Source organism: Schistocerca cancellata, chromosome 5 (assembly GCF_023864275.1).
Source record: "Schistocerca cancellata isolate TAMUIC-IGC-003103 chromosome 5, iqSchCanc2.1, whole genome shotgun sequence".
NCBI lineage: Eukaryota > Metazoa > Arthropoda > Insecta > Orthoptera > Acrididae > Schistocerca > Schistocerca cancellata.
In genome coordinates this window covers 62,082,033-62,109,543 of record NC_064630.1, presented here as the reverse complement: position 1 = coordinate 62,109,543, position 27,511 = coordinate 62,082,033, and the positions used below count along the sequence as shown (strand labels likewise).

General features: G+C 39.2%; 1 protein-coding gene across 10 annotated transcripts in view; it reads left to right on the top strand.

The window, feature by feature from the left end:
• Positions 1–15,597, top strand: part of LOC126188905 (transcriptional repressor CTCFL) — a 145,409-nt gene extending 129,812 nt beyond the window's left edge. For all 10 annotated transcript variants that reach the window (XM_049930599.1, XM_049930594.1, XM_049930593.1 and 7 more), the window contains one exon: positions 13,822–15,597. In XM_049930599.1, coding sequence (XP_049786556.1) covers positions 13,822–13,899 — 78 coding nt within the window. In that variant the 3' untranslated portion in view covers positions 13,900–15,597. The remainder of the gene's footprint in view (positions 1–13,821) is intronic.
• Positions 15,598–27,511: the final 11,914 nt, after the last annotated feature.

Sequence of the window (27,511 nt, the reverse complement as noted above, 5' to 3'; positions counted from 1 at the left end):
GTGTTTAAACTGTATGCGCCGTCCACCAGACAGGGACTAGTCGCGAGTGGAGTAATGCACCTGTGGGAGACTCCAGTGTACATGCATAAACACATCGAATTTTCTCATTGTAAACCTCTAAACCAGTGTGGCAGACATATGGCATACACAAGTGATGAATATGTTGATATGCTTCTGGTCCTTGGTGCATCTGATAACCGGACTGGTGTTGCCGCTCATGAATATGCTGCTAGATATTCTCGGCGATGCCATCCAGATAAAAATGTGTATTGTCGTCTGGAGCTGCGCCTTCGGGAGTCAGGTTCTCTCCTTTCACCATTGCGTGACAATGCTCGTCCACAGACTTGCCGTACTCCAGCTACTGAGGAAGCTATTCTGGGGGTCATAGGAAGCTATTCTGGGGGTCATACACAAAGAACCTCAGCGAAGTACATGTAGTGCAGAAAGGCAGCTGCGTGTCTCGCAACACACAGTCATTAACGTGCTGCACGAGCACAGGCTGCACCCCTATCATTATGCTTTCACACAACACCTGCATCCTACAAATCGCCATCAGTGAATGCAATTCTGTGAATGGTCCCAACAACAACAGGAAGGCAATGATGACTTCTTGAACACTGTAATATGGTCAGATGAAGCAGCAATCACTCGAGGGGGGGGGGGGGGGGGGCCTTCAATATGCACAATGCCGACCATTGGTGTGATGTTAACTCGCACATCACCTGCGACTGTGGGTATCAAGTTCGCATTGGTATCAACGTCTGGGCCGGAATATTGGGTGACAGGTGTTTGGGCTCCTACATATTGCCTGGTTGGATGACTGCATGAAGGTATCATGCATTCCTCTTAAACTATCTGCCTGATCCGCTGGAAGATGTTCCACTACATGTTCGGCAGAAGATATGGTTCCAACATGATGATGCACCTCCACACTCTGGAATTAATGTGCAACAGTATTTGGGCAGAACATTTCCAGGGAAATGGCTTGGACATGATGTCCAGTTGTATGGCCACTATGTTCACCTGATTTAAATCCCCTGGATTTCTTCATGTGGAGACACCTGAAGGAGCGTGTGTACTCTTCTCCGCCGACGAATGTGGAAGAATTGGTGGCACGTGTTCATGCTGTTCTTGTTACTGTTGACACAGCTTTGCTGCGAAGGGCCCAGAGCTGTATGATCTGGCAGGTAGTGCAATGTATTCTGTTGTGAAGGTCATGAGGTCATTAATATGGACATTATTATTGTCACTGGTTGCTAATGTGCAACATCCGAGCATCCATATTACATGTAGTATAAATGACAAGTAGATGTTGTGTTATTGCACTGTGCTATCATCTTGAGCATCTCGAAATTGATATTATTTTTGTAGTTATTCTGTCCTATGACAGGTCATTTGTTTCAACTGTGTATTTCTTATTTGTCTAACCATGTATTTGTTATGTTCGTGTTATAAAATGTATAAAATGTTGTAAATTTAGGATACATGTGAGCTAAGAAACGGTGTATATTACAGTATGAAATGTCAGAATGAAATTAGCAAATAAAAAAAATGCACCCCCACCCAGGATCGAACCCTTGGTCTCCTTCATGCTAACCCAAAACTAAATCCACTGCACCAACTGTACAGCACGACTAATATATACTGACAGAGGTAGTTGTCATACATGTGGTTACAGTGTTGCCATATTGCCACTCTTTAATATTGTTTTTCTGCCAGATGTACTTGCCAGGCGAAATTTTGTGAGAGACATTTTTTTATCGCTGGCATGTGAGGAGTCACGCTGCGAAACCCGAGTGCACGAATTTCGCTTCACCCTGTATACAGAAGTCACCTGTGCTTTTTAAAGTCACTTGGCGCTTCATGCTGGTTGAAAGATTCGTGATAAATGCGAACTAAGTAAGGGGCCAATGTCGTAGAGTACTCTTTGTAAAACCGAATTGGGATTCCATTGCAGTTGTTTCTCTGTGCCAGGGATACTTATTACTGTCATCCATTCGGGACATGTTGCGTTGGTCAAACAAAACTATTTTAAAAATGAAGCCTGATACAATTTAAACTGAATTTATTGTTGTAAAGTGTGAAAAGGTGATTCGTATAGTCAGTTTTTTTCAAAGAGAAGCAAGGAGTCAATAACATTGTTGAGATGTAGACTTGACTCACAGCTGCTTTCTGTTTGAGGACATAAATACTTTTGAGGTGTATGTTTGAAACCTTGAAAAGTGTAAAACATTCAGTCATTAATATTCACAAATGTTCCAATGACAAATATGTGCTTCAGATGAACACAAGATGCTTGAAATTTCATCTGGAATTGCTGCTGCTTTGAAAGCAGAGGGTAATAATGGAAGAAGCATAGCAAAATATATTGATGTGGAAGAAGACAAACTAAACCAGATACAAAGATTAATGAAATTCCAGCACCTACCTAATATCCTGCATCCTTTTCCTGCTACAGTGTACATTGCCTGGTAATAATTGAGGTAATTTTTGTTAATGTTGTAATGTGTGTATATATTAGATATCATTCATATCTGCAGTGGAGGCAATGATTTTTCTCCTCTTGAGTGAATAAGAACAGTGCAAATACTAAAACTGTCATTTCATTAGTTGAACAATGTGAATCAAACATATCATTTTTTGCTGTAGATAGTGCAAGACAAATTATATCTACATCATTTGTAATTCTAGTATTCTGAAATTACCTTAAAATAATTGGATACATTGCACCGTTCAATCCTAAGTAATGTCCAATTGTGTATTCTTCCACCCTGTCTGTGGAAGCAGTAACTTGCACACCAGTTACACTGATTTCCTTTTGTCATGAGTTTTTTCCTTCCTTCACAGTATTGGCAATTATCAAACATGTTGGTAAACTATGATATGTAGAGTGATATTTACTTCAGCATGCCCAATTGAAGGTATCGCACTTAAATGTTTTGTCACTGGTCATGGCTTCCTCTTCAGTTTTGCACTTTGTGCTTACAACCCTCAGGGATTCAGCCTTCGTTTGCTGGGTGTGAGCTTGGTGACCCATGGGTTCCTGAGCTGGGGGATTGGTAAGCACTGCCAGTCCTCTGTCACCGTAAGCTCTGGGCATGCTGAGCATTGTGTGTCTCAAGGAATGGCGATATCTTCTTGGCTTGACCGCCCAGATCGCAAGGATGGATTAAACCTCGGGGAGGGGGGGGACACCTCAATCTCAAGGTGTGCTGCATGCTGAGGAGATGCATGGCTGTTGTGTTGGAACAGTCACTAATGGGGAACCAGCTACACCTCAATTTTATAAGGCTTACCAGGTGTGTGGGGCTCTGTCTGGGTGGACTTTTAGTTCCCTAGCTGCTCTTGGGACCAAACTGGATCCTGTGACTTAATTTTACAACTCCCAGTGGGATGGGTTGGCCGCTGGTAGGCACCAGCACACAACGTAAAAGAGGGCTCGGGTAGCCAGCCCTCCAGACATGGGAGTAAATAAGAACGAAGCAGTAAAGAGTAACAGAACACAGGCTGGTAATCAGATTGTGTTTTAGTAATAAAAGGGAAAGAATGAAGTTTCAACAAAGTCTCACCTTTCTACATTCAGAAGAGCTTAGGAGGAATTGCCTGGATACTAAAATCTGTGAAGCAGTTGCAGAATGGGATGCTGTTTGATGAAATATCCAGTTCCCAACAAGCTGTTAACCTGCAGAGAGCTAAGTGCATGGGGAGTATGCCATCAACACAGAACTCCACAGCACCTTGAACTTGTGTCATGTAGGGACCTTGTTGATATTCCTATAGAAGAATTTAAGAGTGAGTAGGCTCAGGAGGGAATGTTGGTATTCAGAACATTATGTAAAGGGTGGATGGAGACCTAGTGAAATCTGACTCTTCGTTTTTACCTTCAGTACCAGCAAACTCCCAGGGAATGTCAAGGCAGACATTCTTTGCCTAAACGTATGACCATATGTCCCAAACCCAGTGCCCTGTTTCAAATGCCAGCATTTTGGACATAACCCTAGGGTGTAAGGGAGAAGTGACTTGGGGCAACTGTGGTAAGGCCACTCATGAAGAACTTGGTTGTTCGTCTGCTGTCAAGTGTATAAACTGCTCAGCAGATGACTCTGTTTGGAGTGGGGACTGGCGAATATTTCTAGAGGAATGCAAAATACAGGAAATAAAAATTACAAAGTATATCCCCTGTGATGATACCTAAAAGATCTCCAAGTCCATGCAGCCCCCACATTTGTTACATCTTTTGTATCAGTCCTTCAGAAGCATGTTCCAAAAACTGATGCATCTACACAAATGGAGGTTGTGAGCATCAGCACTAACAACTAATAAGTCAGTGTACTTGCAAGGCAGCAAGTGTTTCAGAGCCTATACCTCCCCCACCCCCTCCCCCCCAGACCAACATGGAAGAGCCCCAGGCACCTCCAACAGCTGAGGCTGTTTAGATGCCCAGTACAGTGATTACCACTCCTACTCCAGCTCCATCAAAGCCCTCAAAACAGAGAAAAGCAGCATCAACAGGTAAAATCAAACAGTAAACCTTCGGACCATATTGATGTGATTCTACCTGATGTTACGTATGACTCTTACCTTGAGCTTGTGGAGTATGAGCTATGTGTCGGGCAGTCATCTTGCCCCAAGGCTGAACCTACACCTGCTGCAGTCGCCCCACCCCAGTGCTACCCCCCCATGATAGATGGCTCCCATATTACAGTGGAAATTGCAGGATTTTGGGGGACATCTGTAGGAACTTTGTCTACTGTATCAGGGTGGATCTCTGTGTCTGTGCCTCCAGGAAACTAATTTCAGTCAGACACCCCAGAGCTACGAGGCTATGTACTTCACAAAAAGGATGACACGTGTGGAGAGAGTGCTCAAGGAGGAGTAGGTATTTTCATCAGTAACGACTAAACTCCTCCCTTCTCTCCCTTACAAGCAATCTACAAGCAGTTGCAATATCAGTGCACGTCCATCATCCATTGACAATATGTTCCTGCCCCAGTATGATGTGCTTGACAAAATGTCTCTCTGTACACAGTATGCTTTGGGACTTTGTAGCTACGTGCCCCAGGGGTAGAGCAGTTGAGAGGCTTCTCTTGTCACCATGCGCATATTTGCTAAATACAGGACCGAACACGCACTTGTGTGCTGCAGCTGGGTTGTTCTCTGTCATCAACCTCTTGCTTTACCGTCCAGCCCTTGCTCACACTGCTCACTGGGAAGTACTTGATGACTTGCACAGAGATCACTTCCCGTTCTTGATTCACAGCAGACTGGACGCTTTGTAGTGAGCTACCCCAGTTTGAACATTGTGTCAGTGTCGAGGAATGGGTGGATCGTATCATCAAAATGATCCGTTGCGCTGCAGAAGCACCCATTCCACAGTCCACAGGGCAACTGAAGAGGCAGCCTGTCCCCTGGTGGAGCAATGACTGCCACTCTGCAATCAGGATTAGGAATGTGGCTGTGCAAGGGTGGGTCAACTGCAGAGAATCTTGCAGCCTTTGGGTGGCAAGGGCAAAATGTCGCCATATTATTTGAGAGAGCAAGAAGAGACCATGCCAACAGTTCCTGAACATCATTAATTGTTTCATGAAGTGTTTTTTTGTATGGGAGACCATCAGCAGAACTTCTGGCAGAGGAGGGAGGTGCCCCATGGCTGCTATAATGGGCAACAGCAGTCTCCAAACCAGCCTGCGAGACATTACCCAGCCTATGGCGGCCTGTTTTGCCATAGTTACTGCAACCGCCTGTGTGGATTGAGGTTTCCAGCACGACAAAGCGGTTGATGAGAGGAGTGGTTTGGACTTCTGGTCCACCACTGACGAGGATTACAACTGCCCATTTTCCTTGTGGGAGCTGGATTCTACATTGTCTGTGGCTCATGACACATCCCATGGTCATGACAGAATCCATTACAGTATGCTATGGCACCTCACAAGGCAAAAGAAAGATATCTTCCTCGCACTTTTTAGTGCCATTTGGGCGTCATATCACTTTCCTGACTCGTAGCATGAGGCACTTTTAATTCCTCTTTTAAAACCTGGGAAAGACTGTACATGCCTGAGTAGTTACTGTAGTGTTGCCCTCACTAGTTGTGTGGGACAGACCTTGGAGCAGATGGTCAACTGCCAACTTATGTGGCTCTTAGCATCCAGGCAACTCTATAGTCGCTTGCAGTGTGGTTTCAGGAGGTATCGCTCCACCTTTGATAACTTGGCCCTCATGGAGACGGCTATGCAACAGGCTTTCCTGCGTCCTGCACCAGCATCACCTTCTAAGTATGTTTCTTGACCTCGAGAAGGCCTGCAATACTACTTGGAGGCATCTTGTCTTCAAGCGGCTACACAAATGGGATTTTCGTGGATGTCTTCCCATTTTTATTCGGTCCTTTTCTCTCACCATGGTATTTTCGATACTGAGCCAGTGACATTCTGTCTGCTTTTTTTGAGCTGCAGAACAGTGTCCATCAAGATAGTGTTTTAAGTGTGACTGTCTTTGCCATAGCTAATAATAGCATTATGTCAGTAGTGAAAAGTCCTGTACAGTGTTTTTTGTTTGCCGGCCGGTGTGGCTGAGCAGTTCTAGGCGCTTCAGTCTGGAACCGCGCGACCGCTACTGTCACAGGTTCGAATCCTGCCTTGGGCATGGATGTGTGTGATGTCCTTAGGTTAGTTAGTTTTAAGTAGGGGACTGATGACCTCAGATGTTAAGTCCCATAGTGCTCAGAGCCATTTTTAGATGGTCTTTGTTTGGGGATGACTTCTCTGTGTTTTGTTCTTCTTGAAGCTGTGCAACAACAACATGTTAGTTCCAGCTAATTGATCAACATGTAGATGAATGGATGTGGAAGAGTGGTTTTAAGTTTTCAACCGAGAAGTCTGTTTTTGTTCTTTTACACAGTTCTCATTCCGTTTTAAACTTTTATGAACTGAGAATGAGGGACACTGTTCTTAATTTCAAAGACACGATGAGGTTTCTGGGTCTCATATTTGACTGTAAACTTACATGGTTGCTACATATTAAGGATCTGAAAAAATGGTCCCTTAAGGCTCTAAGTATTTTGAAATGTCTTTCCCCCAGTGCATAGGGAACCGACAGGACTTGTCTGCTCTGGTTTTGCAGAGCTTTTGTGTGAACTCAGCTAGATTACGAGTGCATGGTTTGTGGGCTGTGAAACCCTCTATTTAAAGATGTTGGATGTGGTTTACCATAAAGGGATTCAGTTGGCCACTGGGGCATTCAGAACAAGCCCATACCAAGCTTCTGTGCAGAGGCTGATGAACTGCCACTTCACATTAGATGACTGCCAGGCATATAAAACATGTCCACACCATGCGCAATTGCATACCATACTACTGCTCAGCCTCTCCAGTAGAAAGGCTTTTTCGTAACCAGCAACAAGCAATGAGGCCCTATGGGATTTGTGCAAGGGATTGCCTTTTAAAGATGGGTGTGGCCGGTCTTTATGTTTTACATTGAGGTTATAGCAGATTTCCACCTTGCCTCTTCCAGAGGCCCAGACTTATTTTAAACTTGACCAATTTTAAGAAAGACTGTACACCAGATTTTACATTTCATTCTCTGTTTTTTAACATTTTAGATATGCATCACAGTTTCACATTAGTGTACACTGATGGCTCCAAACAATGGAATTCCCTTGGCTGCTCTGTAATGATCCTCGACCATGTCACCAGGATTCGCCTTCATGATGAGTATACTGTTTTTTCGGCGGAGCTCCATGAGGTACTCAAGGCACTGGAGCAGATGCGACGTATTGAAGGCAAATGGTTTCTCATCTGCTCTGATTCCCTTAGTGCCTTACAATCATTACAGAACACGTATCCAGCTGAGAAGTTGGCCCAACTGATGTGTGACCAATTATACTTGCTCCAGTGGCAGCGAAAGCCAGTGTCATTCTGCTGGGTGCCAAGGCCTGTGGGGACACAGGGAAATGAACAGGCTGATCGGGCTGCCAAGGAGGCCTTTAGAAGACAGGATGTGGAACAGTGTTCTATTCGCCTGCAGGCTGTCATTTTTGCACTACATTGGAAGTTCATGCAGTTGTGGGATAAGTAATGGCAGGCAGTAGTGGACAACAAACTGCGGTTGGTGCAGTCAACTATCTGGCCATGCCATTCTTCCTGCCTATTGCTCAGGCGGGATGAAGTGAACCTCACACGACTTCAAATTGGGCACTACCCTCTTCCTCACGGCCTTTTCCTACAGCGAGATGATCCCGCGTTTTGTGATGTTCATTGTGTGCGACCCTCTGTACTCTGTATTTTAACAGAGTGCATTTTATACCTTGCTGCAAAGGCAGAAGCAAATATCGGAGGGGATATGCCCTCTATTTTAGCTGACGGTGAGGCGAGTATGAGAAGTTTTAAAGTTTTGTGATGTGTCTAAACTTTCAGGCTAGAGGTTTTAGTGTGCTGCAGAGTAGATACTTCATTCTTTTTTAGTCTTGTGGTCAGCCAGCCACATCTATCTGCTATATTGTTTTAACTCCTTCTACAACTTTCTTCCTGTTTAGTTAATATTTTACTATTGGCATGATACTTCGTTTTGTGCTTCCTTGTGAGTGCACTAGTTTCCCACATTTTGTTACTCTTAGTTTCCGTGCTTTTTTATATTTTTGTGTCAGTACAAAGTGAAAAGTTTTGCAAGTCTTATGGCTCTTAACATCATTTACCTACTGTGACATCCTGATAGAAAATCTTCAGTAGCAGTAGCAATATTATGAAAAGGAAAGATGCTACTCACCATATAGCAGAGATGCAGATAGGCACAACAAAAAGACTCTCACAATTAAAGCTTTTGGCCATTAAGGCTTTCGTCAACAATAGACAACACACACACACACACACACACACACACACACACACACACACTCTCACACACACACACACACACTCTCACACACACACACACACACACACACTCACCAGCTTTTCCCTGCAATACATCCTACGTTCCCGTAACCCTCCTGGTCTTAACCTTTGTTAGTCACTGTCCTCACCCATCCAGCCCCTTCCCTCTTCCCATTCCAACACTACACAGCCTTCATTCCACCACCAAACCCATTACTTTTATTTCTCTCCTTTTCCACTACTTCCCCCACCCCCTTCCCTCCCCTCCGTCTAACCTGCAGCACTTTACTGTCTGCCACTCCCACCATACTATCCCCCCCCCCTGCCTCCTCCTTACCCCCACCCAGTTGCCATTCCCATCATGCACTCGTGCTGCTGAGACTGCAGTTGTCGTCTATTGTTGACGAAGGCCTTAATGGCTGAAAGCTTTAATTGTGAGAGTCTTTTTGTTGTGCCTATCTGCGACTCAGCATCTCCACTATATGGTGAGTAGGAGCTTTCCTTTTCATAATATTTTTGCATTCCATCCTGGATTTTTCAGTAGCAGTAGTTCAGTTATGTGCAATAATATTAACTGAAGTGGAGCAATTGGGTTGGGAGTGGGAGAGGGGGACTCTCAGTTCAGGCTTGATTTTCATTAGCACCAAATGAATGCACATCTGTCAGTTTGATGATACAGGATGGAGTTTCCCTCTTTGCAACAGTCTGCAAATATTGTTGATGTCATCACAAACTTCCATTTGTAGCCGTAATAAGTAATTGAAGTGTATACAAAAGTGACTGTTTAAATGTTAAGACAGATTTTAACTGCCTGACTGCATTTTTTTAAAACTAAGTTGATGATAGAGACTGATTTTAATGTGGGAACAACCATTTTACCCAAGGTTTTCATGAAGTATATCACGTTACTCTGGTATACAAAGTGGAATGAGTTGGAATAATGTTAGAAATTGTTTTACAAATTTACTTGGAAATATACCATGGTGGGACACTTGCAAATGACTTGAAAATGTGTTATTAGTTCCAATGTTTTCATAAAAATGACTTACTTACTTCATTTTTCTTCTTTTTGCCACAGACGCCCTGATCCCAAAGCTACACATTATATTTATATACAAAAAGCGCATGCATTGTGTTTCATTCCACTGATATTTATTGGAACCAATGTTTGGCTTATTAGGTCATCGTCACGTAACAGTGATTGTTATCCAAAACGATTGTCAGTATTATAAGTCACAAGCCAGTTTGTAATAACTAACAAAACTGCACATTTTTCACCCTTAAATGTGAAATTGTCATACCAAGAAGTGTTAGAAGAACCAACAGACAAAATATATTCATTTATTATTACTACTCAAAGAGAAAGGAAAATTTTCAGTTGTTATTGCTAGTTCTTACAATACTGGCTATGAAAACATAAACCTCACTCTGTTTCTCTAAAATGTACCTCGAATTGCTTTATATATACGATTTTGTGATTGAAGGTTATTGCTTCTGTAGAAAATGCATCATTTACTTTCACTTAAAATGGAATCGGTAGGACAAACCAGCCTTGGAGAATGTTAATTTTCACCATATTTGAGTCCCACCAATTATAAAGACACTGTTATTTGGTGAAAGAGAGGGGAAGGAGAGGGTGGAGGAAGAAACAAATCATAAATAGCATTAATGGAACAGTAGTCACGAAGAGTGGAAGGGAAAAGTGTGTGCGTGCGTGTGTGTGTGTGTGTGTGTGTGTGTGTGTGTGTGTGTGTGTGAGGGGGGGGGGGGGGAATAAATGTTAGAAAAGATGTAGCATTAACAGCAGCTACATCTAGGTTCCATCAAACTGCTCAGCTTATTAATAACTGTGTTAATGTCTAAGATACTTTCCCTTTAATATTGTTTGTATATTCTTTTAACATTCCATGTAGTGAGGGTTGGCTGTAGCATATTCGGGATCAAATTTGAGCACCAGTTGCCCTTTTATTTTCATTTATGATTACCATGACCAGTTTCGGCAACCGAGGCCATTTTTCAGGAGTTATATGAGAACTATCGTGTCAGTTGTCCTGTAACCACTGAAAAATTGCCTTGTTGGATGAAACCAGTTGTGATGATCACAAATTTAAAAAAAAGTGCAACTGGTGCTGTCGTTTGATCTTAGTTTATACCTCGGCTTAAAATGGGGACACATGCTTTAGGGCAATGCTACTGCCATTCCTATTCTTGTTACTTGGTGTTTGTCACACGATGCTATAGCATTGCCACATCTGACATCAGTTGCCCTTGGTCGAGGCTCAGACAGCAGGAAGTTGGATGCAGACATGGGCAGGAAGTGTTATTGCCAGTGACAGTTAAATAGGATACCAGCAGTGCCCAGCACATCTGGATCTTAACTCCGCAAGCCACCATATTGTGTGTGATGAAGAGTTCAATGCGTACCAGTTTCATTTTCTCCCATTTATTCATGGGTGGTACACCTTCAGACTTGCAGTTACCATATAAAATTAGAATTATTCATAGTTTTCCTGCTTCTGTGTATACATCTGAAGGTGGATAGATATTAGACGTTCTTTTGAAAGCAAATTACATTATACTAAATAATTACTCTCCTTACAAACTCAAACATGGTCTCTCAGTTGGTTGTATGGGAGGGTTGAATAATATAACTTAATCTTTTCAGTCATTCTACATCATTGGTTTCAAAGGATCTAAAATAAGTAAAAAACACATGACGTATCATAAATTGTCCTTATTCGGTTTGACACAGGCGTACCTTCAAATTGGTATTGCTAGTAACTGAGGATTAACAGGTCACCATTATTTTTAATGGCTTCATGCAATGCCCATAAAACCAAATACAAAACAAAACAAAGGTTGAAGATACTTTGTATGTAGGACTTGAAGATACTGGGTATCTTTGAACTTCACGATCATGAATATAAAGGAGGACATAAAGCATTGTTCCATTCGGACTTAAGCTTTGGCCATAAACTAATCGAATCAAAGATATTAAAAACTGTAACACACAGGAACTTGCTACAACATACGTGCCATTTGGCTTCTCCCACCCAACACCAGTCCCTCGGAACTGCGGAGATGGGAACTTGCACTCCAACACATCCTTTCATACTGCCATCCCCCTGGACTGAACCTACATTAACCAACCTTACTCCCATTTACACTTCAGTTTTCTCCTTTTTCCCTCTCCTCTTTAGCCATTCATGCATCTTTTCATCCTACATAGTTGTGTTTATCTTTATACTATATACCTCTTTACTTCTGTATGCATCCTCTATGGTTTGAAGCTGGCACAGCACTTAACAGTAGAATATCTTTGGCTTCCCTCTGACAACCATGCCTCCATCCTTGCTACCCTCCCTGTTTACCTTTCCCTGTTGCTTCATAACCTGGGTTGTGAGTAACTGAATCCACTTTCCCTTCTTCCCCTCTCTCCTCCCTGATGAAGAAAAAAAGTTCCAAAAGCTAGGAGTGTAAATTTTCTGTTCTGTTTTGTGTATCTTTCGGCTGTACTGAGCTAAGTACTGGCCAGCCCCTCTATCTCTTTGTTAGATTAACAAACTTTACTGACATAATTGACACAAGTTACAAACTTCACAACTTCTTGGGTTTCAGCAACTATTTAGAGCCATGGCAGTATCAAAGTTATGCATATGAAAATTTAGTTAAAAACAATTACAAGCTTGCTGCTTCCTGGGATCTTGGATTCCATAAGATTAGTGCAAATGTATCTTGTAGACTGTGATTTGACATATGATGAGTTGCATATTCTGTATGCATGTGCTGCCATCTTTTACACATTTTTCGTCGCACTTGTCAGTTTGATTATAATCAACTGTTTGTTATTAAAACAGCAAAAGTCATTCTCAGTGAACAGTAATGATTTTCAGCTTCATAGTAACCATTTACAGTTTTGGATCTACACATATGCAGAACATGTTTCTGTTCCAGCTGTTGGTGTTCATAATGTATACATCTACCTACCAAGTGGTGGCAGAACACACATATAAAAGAAGGTTATAATTACACAAGCTTTCGGCGCTAGTGGCTTCTTCTTCAGGCAGAAGGTTTGATGTGGAAGAAAGAGGGGTAAAGGACTGGAGAAATCTAGGAAAAGGCGTAGGTTTTGAAAAATCAGCCAGAACCACGGGTCAAGGGAGACTTACCGGATGGGATGAGAAGGAAAGACAGACTGTTGGGGACTGCACCAAATGAGATTTCAATTCTCTCACAAATCTCATCCAGTGCAGTCCCTAACACTCAGTCTTTTCTCCTCATCCCGTCTGGTAAATCTTCCCTGACAAGTGGTTCTGGGTGACTTCCCCAAAATCTACACCTTTTCCTAGACCTCTCCAATCCTTTTCCTTCAGCCATCTTGCTTCCCCTTCAACCCTCCTGCCTGAAGAGGGAATCACTGGCTCCAAAAACTTGCCTAATTATAACCTTTTATGTGTGTGTTCTGCTGCCACTTGGTGAGTAGATTTTTTGTCTATCCAATTACATTATTTTGTCAAAAATTTATTGTTTTCATTGTCATAATTTATAAATCCCATGACATGTACAATTCTTTGTCTCCCAGTAGAAACTTGCAGTTGTATTTTCCAAGTCACTCAGACTCTACCTGTTGCTTTTCCCCTTTCTTGGTCCCAGTTTTTTTTTTTATTATTATTTTCTTCACATCAGTACCATGTTGTAAGGTAATTATAGTATTGGTTGATGCAGCAGTTTTCATGTATGTTGTAGAACATTCCTTTCAACAATTATTTGTTATATGAGTTGCTTAGATTGATTTGATACAGAGAAGAGAAACTCTAAACAGTTCAGCAATATAGGAATTAACTAATTTCTGCTAGATTTCACTTTTTAAAGTTTTATTGCTTGAGAATCTTATTAAATGTGCCATTGCATCCAGACACTTTGCTTAATATTCTTTTTTATTTCATATTTTTCCTAGGACGAGCCAGACGGTGATGATGATGACGATGATAATACCAAGACAACGATTCAGCTTCTGGAAGCAATACGTCAGTAAATTGTGATACGTTATTTATATACATATATATGACTGTGCATTATAATCAGCACAATCTGACACTTTACTGTGCAGAAGGTGGCTGTTTGATGAAACACATTCCCAAAGAATGTCAGAACAATAAGCAGCAGAAGCTGCTGTTTGACTTCTGTGGTTAATTGGACATTTCTGAACAGTGGATCCGCCCTTTAATGTAAATAGTGTAGTTGCCATGTACATATTAATGTTCAGAGTGTCAATTCTAGCATTCTATTGTGACTATAGCTTTTTTTTAAATATTCGAATGGATATAATGTACAAATATCAAATGTTTAAAACATTTGTAAATCGGACAGAATTTTCTACAGCATGTTCTGGTTTATCCAGACTGTGCAATAGCAGTTCTCTATGAGAAATACTACTAATGTTATAACAGCATACTTGCAGAAGTACTTGTTATGTGTATAGTCTTAGTGAGTTATCAGCTGCATGAATTGTGAATGTCATAGTTTTCTTTATTTATACATTTTTGTCACAGACAATGACATATTTAAAATCTGCCAGTGCTTGTTTTGCTCTTTTTCACATCCAGAAGTAATATGTTCTGTAATGAGAAAGAAAGAATGGGCTGTGAGTCACTTTCATCAAGAAACTGGAAATAATTTTATTTCCTAAAACTGCATAAACATATTAATTGCTTCAATTTTTAAGTGCAAAGATGTTTGTTTGTATGTTCAGTTAATGGTAATTTTTACCATGTAAAAAGTTACTCTTTTTTCTGTGATTATTTCACTTTATTTTGTATAACTGCAACAACTCTTGTGCATATTCTCATCATTGTGGTACGTAAATGTTATGCATAAGTTTGTCAAAGAAAGACCATCAGATGTAATTTTTTTAAAGATAAATCAATCTTTTGACTGCCATCAGTACCAAAGCTCCGTAGTTTGCAGTATGAAAGGTGTAAAATATTTTCATGTCATAAATATGTTCCAAGTAAGATAGGGACTACCTCCCAGGCATCAATGGACACACTATGCAAAAGCTGTTCAAATTTTGAACAGAAACACTACTTAACATATAAGAGTTGTGTGTGTGTGTGTGTGTGTGTGTGTGTGTGTGTGTGTTTGTTTGAGAGGGGGCGAAGAGGTACAGAAGAAATTATTCTAAAAGGAGTATGGAAATGTTTGTGATCCTATATTCAAATAAAAAGCATGAAAATGGCTGAAGATTCTGTAATATGTAATGCAAAATGTGAAGATTTTGTCATGATGTTTCTACTCTAAATGGAAGTAAATTAGCTATGTTTGAAGGAACATGTATGTAAATTATTGTGAAATTAAGAATCAAAAGATAAATATTGATCTGTTTTGTGAAGACACTGTGATAAATTAATTACACTCTTACCATATCATGATATTGTACACTTTCAGATATTTTCTTTCATTAATCTTGATGGCTGCCAAAATATTGACCAGTTTTAACTTGTCATTTAACCTTACACCTTTCATATGTATTGTAATGCGTCTTTTGTTTCTGATAGATCACACGATTTCTGTAAATGTACCTGTTTCGTCTTTGTGGAGATATTTGTTATGATGATCACATCTGTTGCAGCGATGAGAGAAATATGCAGTATTTTGGGGAAAAATACAAAATATAATAAGAAAAATGCTCATTCTCTGACTCCGAATAAATTGTTTCATTGTTTTAAGAATATTCATTTTTCAATCTATTAAGTTGGTACACTAGCTGATAAAAAGTATCCGGATACCCCTATATAATGCAGAATCAATCACTAGATGTCAGGCACTAGGCAAGTAGCATTGCTTTGTCAATAGAGACGTAGGAACAGCAGAATGAATTGGTCAGGAGAGCTCAGTGACTTTGAATGTAGACTAGTTATTGAATGCCAACCATCAGAGATTCAGCCCTTCTAAAGCTGCTGAAGTTGACTGTTGTTGATATTACTATGAAGTGGAAACATCAAGGGGCAACCACTGTTAAACCAAGAGTAGGCGGACCTCGTGTACTGACAAACAGGGACCATAGAGCATTGTGGAAGTTGGTTGTAAAAAATCACATGAAATCAATGGAAGGAATTCCCTGAGAGCTCTTAAATGATACCAGCAGTCTAACTAGCACAATGACTATGTATAAGGAGTTAAAAAGTGGGGTACAGTGGTCAAACAGCTCCTCATGACTACACATTTCTGCAGGCAGTACAAGCAATACTTGAGGTGGTGTCAAGAGCGATACCACAACACAGTCAATGACTGGAAATGAGTGATTTGGAATGAGTAGTTACACCATATGCTGTGCCAAGCTAGTCAAAATGTTTGGATTTGCTGAATGCCTGAAGAATGTTACCTGCCATCTGATGTAGTGCCGACGGTAAAGTATGGAGGAGACTGATGTTAAGGTATGGGGGTTGTTTCCCACAGTTAGAATGTAGTCCCATTATTGAACTTAAGACAATACTAAATGCAGAAGGATATACTGGACACGTTTTATTGTGTTGTGTACTGTGCACAGTAGAGTAACAGTTTGGCAACAATGATTGATTGTATCAGCACAACTGTGAACCCTGTCATAAAATAGCTTGTGTGAGTCAGTGATTTGTGGACAATTAACATTCCTGAAATGGACTGGCCTGTCCTAAGTCCCAACCTGAACCCAATGGAACACCTAGGGGATGAGTTAGACATGGATGTACTCCAAATTATGTCCACTGATAAGTGTCCGGGTGCTTTTCATCAGGGAGTGTATGTGAACCCTCTGTTTTACTAAATTACAGTGCAGATTCTGTATTTTGGTCTGTTTTCTTGTAATGAGATTTCTGTGATCCCTCAGCCCTTTTCCTTCTTTACTTCCCAATGAATAAAAGGATGGAAGAAGATTAGAGTTTAGCGTCCCATCAACAAGAGTTCATTAGAGATGGAGCACAAGCTCAGGTTAAGGAAGGACAGGGAAGGAAATTGTCCGTGCTCTTTCAGTGGAATCATCCCACCATTTGCCTTTAGCAATTTAGGGAAATCATGGAAAACGTAAATTGGGATGGTGAGTTGGTCATTTGAATGATTGTTCTCTCAAATGCAATCCTAGTGTGATAACCACTCCACCACCTTGCCCCATCCCAATGAGCAGTTGGATTTCTTGGCACAGTTGTTTTTAATAGACATGGCATACTAAGTCACTGTTTTCAAAATATTATAGATCAGTTTGAGAATACTGGAGAACATATTTGTTGTAATCTCTCTTAAATGGAACTATTATATGACTGGAATGATCGATTGGATATAATTTTCTTCTTAGGATGTATCAATTGCATTATTTGAGATGCATAAAAGTACTGAACTCTTACTGAATACCATCGTGCAGTGTTCTTGACAGTAACAAATTTATGAGTATGGTGGATTCTGTGTATTTTTTTAATTAGAAATATTATTGGATCATGTTGTGGACTAAAATAAACAATATTGTAAGTACCGTACACGAAATGTCGCAGGAGTGTCATGAGAACCGTATGCAACTGGTAATGTTTTGTTATAAAGCCGTATACAAATAGATGGTATCTCCTCTCACAATTCATAATGTGATTAAGAAAATGTTCAAGGGTAAAAAGGATTAAGGTAGACAGTGGTGCCATGTTGTCAGTCAGCAGAACAAATATACAAAGAAGTAGAACTGTTTCAAAAGATATTGGCTGCTTATAAATAATGTGATGTAAGTAAGCCCCACTGGCACAAAACTAGTTAATAACATACACAAAACATTACTGTTTTCTCAGTTGCAGCTTTTTTCAAAGTTTTGCAATATCATCTGCAAAAAGGACTAATTCTGCCTGATGGAAAAAAAGGGTAGATCATAGGAAGAATAATTTGATCAAACACTGCATAAGGTTCATTGTAATTTATGTGGCGCCTCTCGTGAATTATTGCAACAGCTTAATGCACCTTTCTGCCATGTGTTACTTAAATAGGAAGTAAACCAAACTTTTACTGAATCAGATGTTCCATAAAAATGTAACTTCTCCAATCGAATGTTATGGCTGACAAAATTAAAACCTTATAGTGTTAGAGAAGATTCCTAACGGTGATACTGTATCATTTAAAAATATTATTCTGTGCTCAGTCAATGTACAAACTGAGATGTTATGCATACCATTACTGCATAGCTGAGTGACAGCTTGAGTATTTTGCTTCCTTAAAAAGTTTGGAAAATGATGTGAGGAGAGATTAGGAGCTGGTTACTGATATCATAGAGCCATCCCTAAGCTAACAATGACATATTTCACACTTTCCAGAGTAAATATTAAATCATGAAGTGGCACATGTTAGACTAAGAACATACGTAATGTAGGGCTGCAATTTTTTATTATGTTACTGGCAGTCGTTATAACAATACAAACTGTTACTGTTGATAGTCTTGCTGTTTTATTTTGGCTGAGGCAGTGAGAGAGATTCTAATTTCATTAAATTTTCTCTATATTGTTCGTTTGGTTAGTGCTCTTCTGAACTACTTCCACCAGTTGTTTCAGCTACTCGTTAAAAGTGATTATTAAAACAATTGCGATGGGTGAACAGTATTCTACATTCCTGCTTTCTTTCATAAAAAATTCTGTGGCTGCTTCCCCTCATTATGTTTAGAAAATTTTTGACTCATTCCACATCTTTGACGATCATTTCACTTGGGATGTACAGAAGGTACATTAGCATATTTGTTTTTCATTGAAAATATTTGTTCTTCTGACATGTTCTACATCCTGGAGAATCTCCTCATTATGGATCAGTTGGAACAAGAAGTACATCTAACTAATCTCTCTTCTAGGAATAGTCTATACTGATTTTATTTTATTTCTTGAGCTTCCAGTTACATTTATCATCTGTCCTTTTACATTTTATAAAACATTGCAATACTCGTATATTAACAAAATAATCAGTTTCTAAAAATGTAATGTAAAATATAATGTTACTGGATAGACAAAAAAATCTCATCAAGTAGCATCAGGAGAAAAACCACATAAAAGTCACCTACAACCCTGGGTCAGGGGAGACTTAACCGGACAGGAAGAGAAATTGAGACTGATTGTTGGAGACTGCACTGGTGACTTTTCTGACTTTTCCGAACTGCCCCTTTTCTTAAATCTCACCTGTCCTTTTCCTTTTCCCCTCTTACATCTCTTTGAACCCTTCTGCCAGGAGAAGGAGCCACTGGCTTCGATAGTTTGCAGAGTATAATACCTTTTATGTATGTGTTCTCCTGCTGCTGCTTGGCAATTAAAGTACTTTTGAATCATTAACCTTTACAGCTATTTAGTAAATTTCCCTTTTTCTCTCTGAAGACTGGCAGGTGTCAGGAGTGATCCAAGGCTTCTTTAACAACCTGCCTTTAAGAAACGAATAGAAACTCACAAAAAATATGTTTAAATTTAGTACTGATGTCAAGTTTATGTAATCTTCACAGAGGTAAGCTCTTCTTCTGAAACTTTCATAGTTTTGCTATTAATATGGCACACTGTTTACTTTTCAGCATTTCTGAACTGTGCATCATTATCTATCAATCCACTTACTTCAGAATAGGCATGTGTTGGTTTAACTACTACTGTAATTTCAATCTATTTACATATGAAACTAAAAAGAAGTGAGGCAAAGGTGTCACTGAACTGTAGATAACTTTTTCAGTTAGATTCCATAGTCAAGTTAACACTGAAATCTTCCCAAATTTGTCATTATTTTTTTATGTCTGACAGGCAGCACTATAATGCATAGAATTTGTTACGAAAATTGATGCTGGGGATCTGTGTATTGTAATAATTATGCGTATTCCCTCTTCCAGTGTCGGCTCACAAGCAAGTGTGTTTATATTTCTTAATCCATTTAGAAGTTAGTAATTTATGTATATATTATAAATTCATTATCTCTCTATTGTGAATGTGACAGTTCTCTTGTCTGTCTTGGGTGTGCATAAATATGCATTTAATTTATAATTATCTACATTTCAAATTTAAATCCCTGTGAGTGTGTCATTCTAAGTCAGATACACTGCATTTTAAAAATCTCACCTGACCTCAATAATCTGTGGCTGTGCATTTGTGTAATGGCCCACCTTATATTTTCTGCTACCATGTCTTTAACCCTACTGTGAATTATTCACATGTTGTTACAGAATCCTATGGATCTTCCAGCATTCCTAAAGAGCTCGCTTACCTTATGGTATACTGATGTTATACTCAAATTAATGCAGGGCTGGTCATGGAGCCTCACAAATCTCACATATGTATGTTCAGCATTTGCTTTATTTTGTCCCTCTCAACCCAATACTTTATTTTATATTTTTAGCCACATTCTTTCCAACTCCTGAAGGCTACCATTAGATTTATAGAGAATAATGAAAAAAATACTTTTAGTGTTTGATAGTAATGCCCTTTCCTCTGATGTAAATACAATGCCATACCAATTCTCAACCAAAGATAACTCTTCTTCTGTAGAATTTTTAAATGTATGTTTTTACTGCCTTTCTTCCCACATAGAGAATAGTTACCTGGTGCCAATTTTAAGCTACTTCAATGTTTGTCATGTACTCCAAATGCACACTAGTTTAATTTACTGCTTTTGAAATATGCAAGTATCCAATTGAATTTTCTTTAAGCACATGCACAGCTTTTTATGTTTACACATCTTCACTACATTGTAACAATTTAGGACTCCCACTCATTTCAACATATTACAGTAATTTTTGTACATTGTTTTTTGGCCTTCATGATACAGATTACAGTAGCATGATGGGTCATTATGAACTCATCTTCTGATGTGTCAAGTTCATTGCATGGATTCTGAGAAGCTGATTACAGCATTGCTAGTGAAGTTCATTTGTCTGCTTCATTCCCATAACCCACCAGAACCTTCTGATGTGTCAAGTTCATTGCATGGATTCTGAGAAGCTGATTACAGCATTGCTAGTGAAGTTCATTTGTCTGCTTCATTCCCATAACCCACCAGAACCTCATACATCATAGAGGTTTTTTTTTCAGACAGAAAAAAACTGGATGTTCTACACATTACCCACAATGAGAATTCGCTTTAAAAAAAACTGTAAAATAACAAAGAGATATAATGGCTGATCAGGATTTACCTTCAGAAGATGTGATTCCTGTACTGCCATTACAAACATTTAAAACTGAGAAAACTACTCCCAGCTTTGTGAACTGTTAATTTCTTCCTCACGAAGGAAAGCATGATATTCCTGGGAAGGAAAGCAGGTCATTCACATCCCAGGTTGAGAGTAAACTTTTGTGAGGTAGAGGGAACATAAGATGAAGGGGGAGGTATCAGAGAGAATAGGTTCACATTGTGCCATCTTCAATCCAGGGATGATAAGACAGACTCAAAAGTAAAGATGGAATGACAGAAGTAGAATGACAGGTGCAATTGCGAACAAATGTAAAAGGAGAAAATATATAAAAAAGGGAGATAAAAAGAAGATGAAAAATCGGAAAAGGAAAACAAGAACTAGAGTAAAAAGCTTTTTTTTATTTTTTTTCTTAAGCTCTCTTTTTTTCCAGATCTTTCTTTTCTGCCTTCCTCTTGCTTCTTAATTGCACTATACATTCCACTTTTCATTCCTTTTCCTCTCAGTCTACTTTTCAGTCTCTCATATCTGCTTTGGACTGAAACTGGCACAGTGCTTACCATTGTACTATCTTTGCCTCTGTAGTTCTTCTGCCATCTCAACCTTCATACTTGCCTCCATCCTAACAGTAGGATCCCTATTGAGATGGAGTCTGTGTGACCTCTCCTCCTTCCCAAATACACCCTCTTTCATCCTTGAGGAAGGAACTAACATTTCTGAAAGTTAGTAATGGTTTTTTAAATGAACGGTGTGTGTTTCTTTTTCTGATGAAGGCTATGGCTGAAATATAATGTGTAGGTGTCCTTTCATTGTGCCTGTCTGCAACTTAACACGTCATCTTTACTGTAAGTAGCAATCTATCTTTTCCTTACATTGTTGATATTTCAGCCTGGAGTTACCATTTTTTTAAAAAAAAATGTCTCTGCAATCAGTACTAGAATTTCACCTACTGAAGGTAAGCAGAGGCCAGCTGAACATTCTCCTGGCTAACAGAACATTTTTCTGGCTAACAGCGTATGCTGTTAAGCTCTCTTAACTGACACAATGTCATACACATCGTTCTTCATTATAGAGTGTGCTAGCTGTGACATTTTTGGATCTTAACACCCCCTCACAATGAGTACCTGATCTTCAGTGTTAAAATCCTTACACCTTTGTCTTAAACTATGTTTCACCTGCCTAGGATGATTACTTGTTTTTGCAAAACTTGTGACCTGGTACCTTAACACATTCACTGTCATATGCATTATGTACGATGGACATTGGTTTTTCTGTTCGTGAGTACATGCATGTGGTGCATATGCGATCACAGCTGCATTGAAAACAAATGGATGCCACATTCTACTGGCCAATGGCAAAAGCTCTGTGACGTTGGTTTTGTGGTGGCAGCACTGCATGAGAGGCAGTTGTTATGTGATTACGATTTAGTGTTTGTACGTGTTCCTTGCTGGTACTGGCATTTTGTTTACATATGTGGCATTGTGTAGTCCTTGTTTTCAATAAGCCTTTGTGGTTGTTTGATGAAAAATGGATTCACAAGAGGAGAGAATCCGAAAATGGTTGGAGGAGTCGAGTGTATCTGATGAATCACTTTCTGGAAGTGGCAGTAATTCTGACCCAGATTATTGTGCTCCTTCCTCGAGTGAGAGTAGTAGTGAAGATGAAGTAATTCCACTGATGAAACAAGAGAGGTAACATATAAGTTACTAATGATACATCTGCAAATGGGGCAAATGAAGTATAATCTTCAACTGATGAAGACAGTGAAAGTAAGCTGTCACCTGAAGAGATATCTTGTTCTGATGGGCTCTCTACTTCATGAATAGAGTGATCTGATGTGCAGGGAAATGTGAACAATTAGTTTTTCTGGTAACTGTGGAGTAGGCAGTGCACAGTCTACCTGCAAATAATTGTCCCATTGGCATTTACAGTTTTTTCTCTTGGTGGAGCAATGTGCAATATAATTATGAAGGAAATAAACTTATGCTGAACAAAAAATTGTTAGTGGAATGACTGCAGACACATTTTTTCTGTCATCAGGGCAGACTTTATGGAGTGATATCACTGTTGATGATTTGAGGAAATTTATGGGACTTATGTTGTGTATGTTGTGACTGGGGCTTGATCATAAGCCGAGAATGGAGGACTAGTGGAGCAGGAATTCGCTTTACAAAAACCTGGTGACTTTGCAGTGGTTCCACTTGCTTTATTTCTTTGCTTGTTGTCCTCTGTGTCAACGTACTGCATTGCTACATGGCTGAAAAATGGGGTTTGTAATTTGGATACTGACTACGGTAAATAATGTTGCCGGCAAATGCACAGTTACTTTTCACAGTCTTTTACTTTCGCTGTTCACAACCCCCCAATAATGCGCAGTGATATGGCCAGTGGACTATTGTTTAACCTTCGATAAGCCTCACTAATAGGTTGCAAGCGAACAACCACATACTCCTACAATAGTTTCCTGTTGAACATCTATGAGCAGTAAAACCTAACCACAAAGATCACAGTTCGTGAAGAATAATCAGGTACATATGTAGCAGACACTGTCATTGGTTTAACACACAACCAATTGGTGTAACACTTATTGCACTGTTAAGTTGAAGCATTGTTTTTGTTCTAACCAACACAGGTTTCTTGTCTGAAACTCAGCCATGGACTGACTCTCTCTTGACCAAAAATTGGGCCCTTATATATCCTCACAATAATAGGGGCCGAAACTACACATTGTTCAAATTTAAATTTACAGAAATTACGATTAAAACAATTCTGTCTTTTTAACAGTTTCTTCTACTACAAGGGTTAAACCGAATTATTTGTTTACGTGATGAAATTAACAAATATAGTTACGCAAACAATACTTTCGACAAAACTGTTAATTACATTGGAATTAATTAAGAGCTGGCATTACTAACAAGTTTCTGAATAGATTACTTGTATTTTGTCTTCCAAATGTTTATAATTAGTATAGAATTTATATTTGTTTATATGTGAACAACAGAATTTAAGTTATGAAACAATTACTGACTTCACCCTGTAACAGTCAGAATAAATTAGAAAATCAATTACATACAAAAAACTAAGCACAAAATTAGATCTGGTGTTATATTCTTTAAAACTGAGGGCCAATCTTTCTCTTTTACGGTATGGAAATGCAGATTATACTCACGTAAGTTAATAGTGATTAAAAGTGAAAAAAAAAAAAAAAAAAAAAAAAACAATTTAAGAAGGCAGATGGCAAAACAAGAGGGGAATCAAAAATATCCCAGCTTGCTTCGTCACATCACCTCCTCATTGGATTGACCAGGTAGATACTGCAAATGGCTAACTGGGCAATTCAGTGACCACAAGTGACTCCAGAAATTGGGTTTAAAATCTACACACAAAACATTATTACACAAGAAATCATATCAAAAACTACAGTACATATATTTTTCAAATTCCTATTTATACTAACTGGCCATATGAAAATCCCCATCTAAAGTATTTACATAGAGTGTATTTTACTTTTGCTCAAAGTATCGAAAAGTTATATACTTTTAACAAAAACATTTAGGCATCTTCATCATAAGTGATGTCCTTTTTGGGTAAGCGAAGATTACATTCAAAGATACATATCATTTGATACAAGTCTTGTCTTGCTTAACAAAAAATTAATCCTCATGGGTAGCAAAGAAGTTAAATTACACTGCACTTTGCAGTTCATGTTTAGACAAAAAATTTCACTTGCTTAATGTTTAGTAATTTTTGACAAGCACTTTTGCTTTTTCAATGAGCTATTACACATTTTCTCACCAAGATGTCGATGCCTTCAACAGGTCCAAGTGCCAGTTTGTAAGGAAATGCACTGCTATCAGTTTCCTTGGAGGTGGTTCTCTTCCACCACAGTACATGATAAAATGAGACAAAATACCCTATTTTAGTACACTTACTTTTACTTCTAACTTAAGTCTAAGAAAAAGTGTTTAATGCTAATGGCAAATGATAGTCATCACTTCATATATAAATACATTACATAGTTTCCAGAACATTACAATAATTAGCACTATAATTGACTATAGTTTGAAAGGTGATGACTGTAAAAAATTTTAAGTCAAGTGCACATAACATTACAAAACATTGCTCTAAGTCATAACTGTCTGAAACTGGTTAAACTTGAAAGATTTGGGTTTCTTTCCCATTTGCAAAATAACACTTTAGTGTCTAAAATATGTACATTACCTCTAGTAAAATCTCAAGATGTGCAGTAGCATAGATTTACTAATCATTACATTATGAAAAAGGAATATAGTCACCATCACATAACTTAATTACTATTCAACTCAAAATTAAGGGGATGGAAGTGGTACCAAATCATAGCCCCTCTTGTCTACTCAACTCTATTATTCTAAAAAACAAAGATGCTGTGACTTACCAAACGAGAAAGTGCTGGTAGATAGACACAATAAAAAACACACACACACATTTCAAGCTTTTGCAACCCACAGTTGCTTCATCAGGTAAGAGGGAAGGATAGGGAAAGACGAAAGGATGTGGGTTTTAAGGGAGAGGGTAAGGAGTCATTCCAATCCTGGGAGCGGAAAGACTTAAACACACACACACACATCCATCTGCACATCAACCAAAAAATTAAATCCTCACAAAATGTTACCAAATAGTTGACCTGTTCAAATATTCACATCAGTTTAGCACCACAGTTATCAGTTAATCAACAAACTTATTGTTCATCAATTCAGATGTTGCTGTTTCTGTTAAACTCTCATTCCCAGCTGTAGTGCCATGAATTGCACAATATAAACAGTATCTATTGTAGCCTAGTTCACAATTAGATCATCAGTATAGTTACACCACATTTGTTTGTATACAGTCATCTTTTGCATTACTCAGTCTTGTCTCTCAGCTCCATTATTTTGCTTACATTTCTTACCTCAACTAGTTGAGTGCATTCTCACAAAATATCTCTTCTGCAGAGACAGGCTCCTTAGCCATTAAGACCCTAACATTATTCTTTATTTTATTATTTCCTTATTGCTTAATTAACTAATAAATAAACACCTGCTCTGCTTATCTAATGCAAAATTGATTGTACCGAAAAACGCTCCACAGTAACAGATCCTTATGCTAAGGCAAACTTAACTCCCAGTACCGATCAGACAAAATTATCACTTTGCAAAACTATTATTTCACTGCATTATGTCAAATTACTTAAGATTCTAGCCTGAAGGGAAATATACATACAAACCTTATTCTTTCCAAACACATGCCTCCAGGCAACTATGTTTAAAGTTGGAATTCCTTAATGTTAGGAAAGGCTGTACCATGACACACTTCCTTTTTACTTACTATGTGATCTTGTCCATACAACAAATCCTCATTAATCTTTTCCCTGGAAAAACTATCATCCTGCTTACCAAAATGATTATCAGACACAGTCAAATAACAGATAACATGGTTCTCCTCCTCATTACCACTCTCTAAGTCTTTATTAGGCATAACATTATCCTCCTTTACTATTTCTTTACTTCACACATTGCCATCATTGTTGTTGTTGTGGTCTTCAGTCCTGAGACTGGTTTCTACATCTACATCTACATCTACATTTATACTCCGCAAGCCACCCAACGGTGTGTGGCGGAGGGCACTTTACGTGCCACTGTCATTATCTCCCTTTCCTGTTCCAGTCGCGTATGGTTCGCGGGAAGAACGACTGTCTGAAAGCCTCTGTGCGCGCTCTAATCTCTCTAATTTTACATTCGTGATCTCCTCGGGAGGTATAAGTAGGGGGAAGCAATATATTCGATACCTCATCCAGAAACGCACCCTCTCGAAACCTGGCGAGCAAGCTACACCGCGATGCAGAGCGCCTCTCTTGCAGAGTCTGCCACTTGAGTTTGTTAAACATCTCCGTAACGCTATCACGGTTACCAAATAACCCTGTGACGAAACGCAGCTCTCAATGCTACTCTATCCTGTGCAAGCTTCTTCATCTCCCAGTACCTACTGCAACATACATCCCGCTGAATCTGCTTGGTGTATTCATCTCTTGGTCTCCCTCTACGATTTTTACCCTCCACACTGCCCTCCAATACTAAATTGGTGATCCCTTGATGCCTCAGAACATGTCCTACCAACTGATCCCTTCTTCTAGTCAAGTTGTGCCACAAACTTCTCTTCTCCCCAATCCTATTCAATACCTCCTCATTAGTTATGTGATATACCCATCTAATCTTTAGCATTCTTCTGTAGCACCACATTTCGAAAGCTTCTATTCTCTTCTTGTGCAAACTATTTATCGTCCATGTTTCACTTCCATACATGGCTACACTCCATACAAATACTTTCAGAAACGACTTCCTGACACTTAAATCTATACTCGATGTTAACAAATTTCTCTTCTTCAGAAACGCTTTCCTTGCCATTGCCAGTCTACATTTTATATCCTCTCTACTTCGACCATCATCAGTTATTTTGCTCCCCAAATATCAAAACTCCTTTACTACTT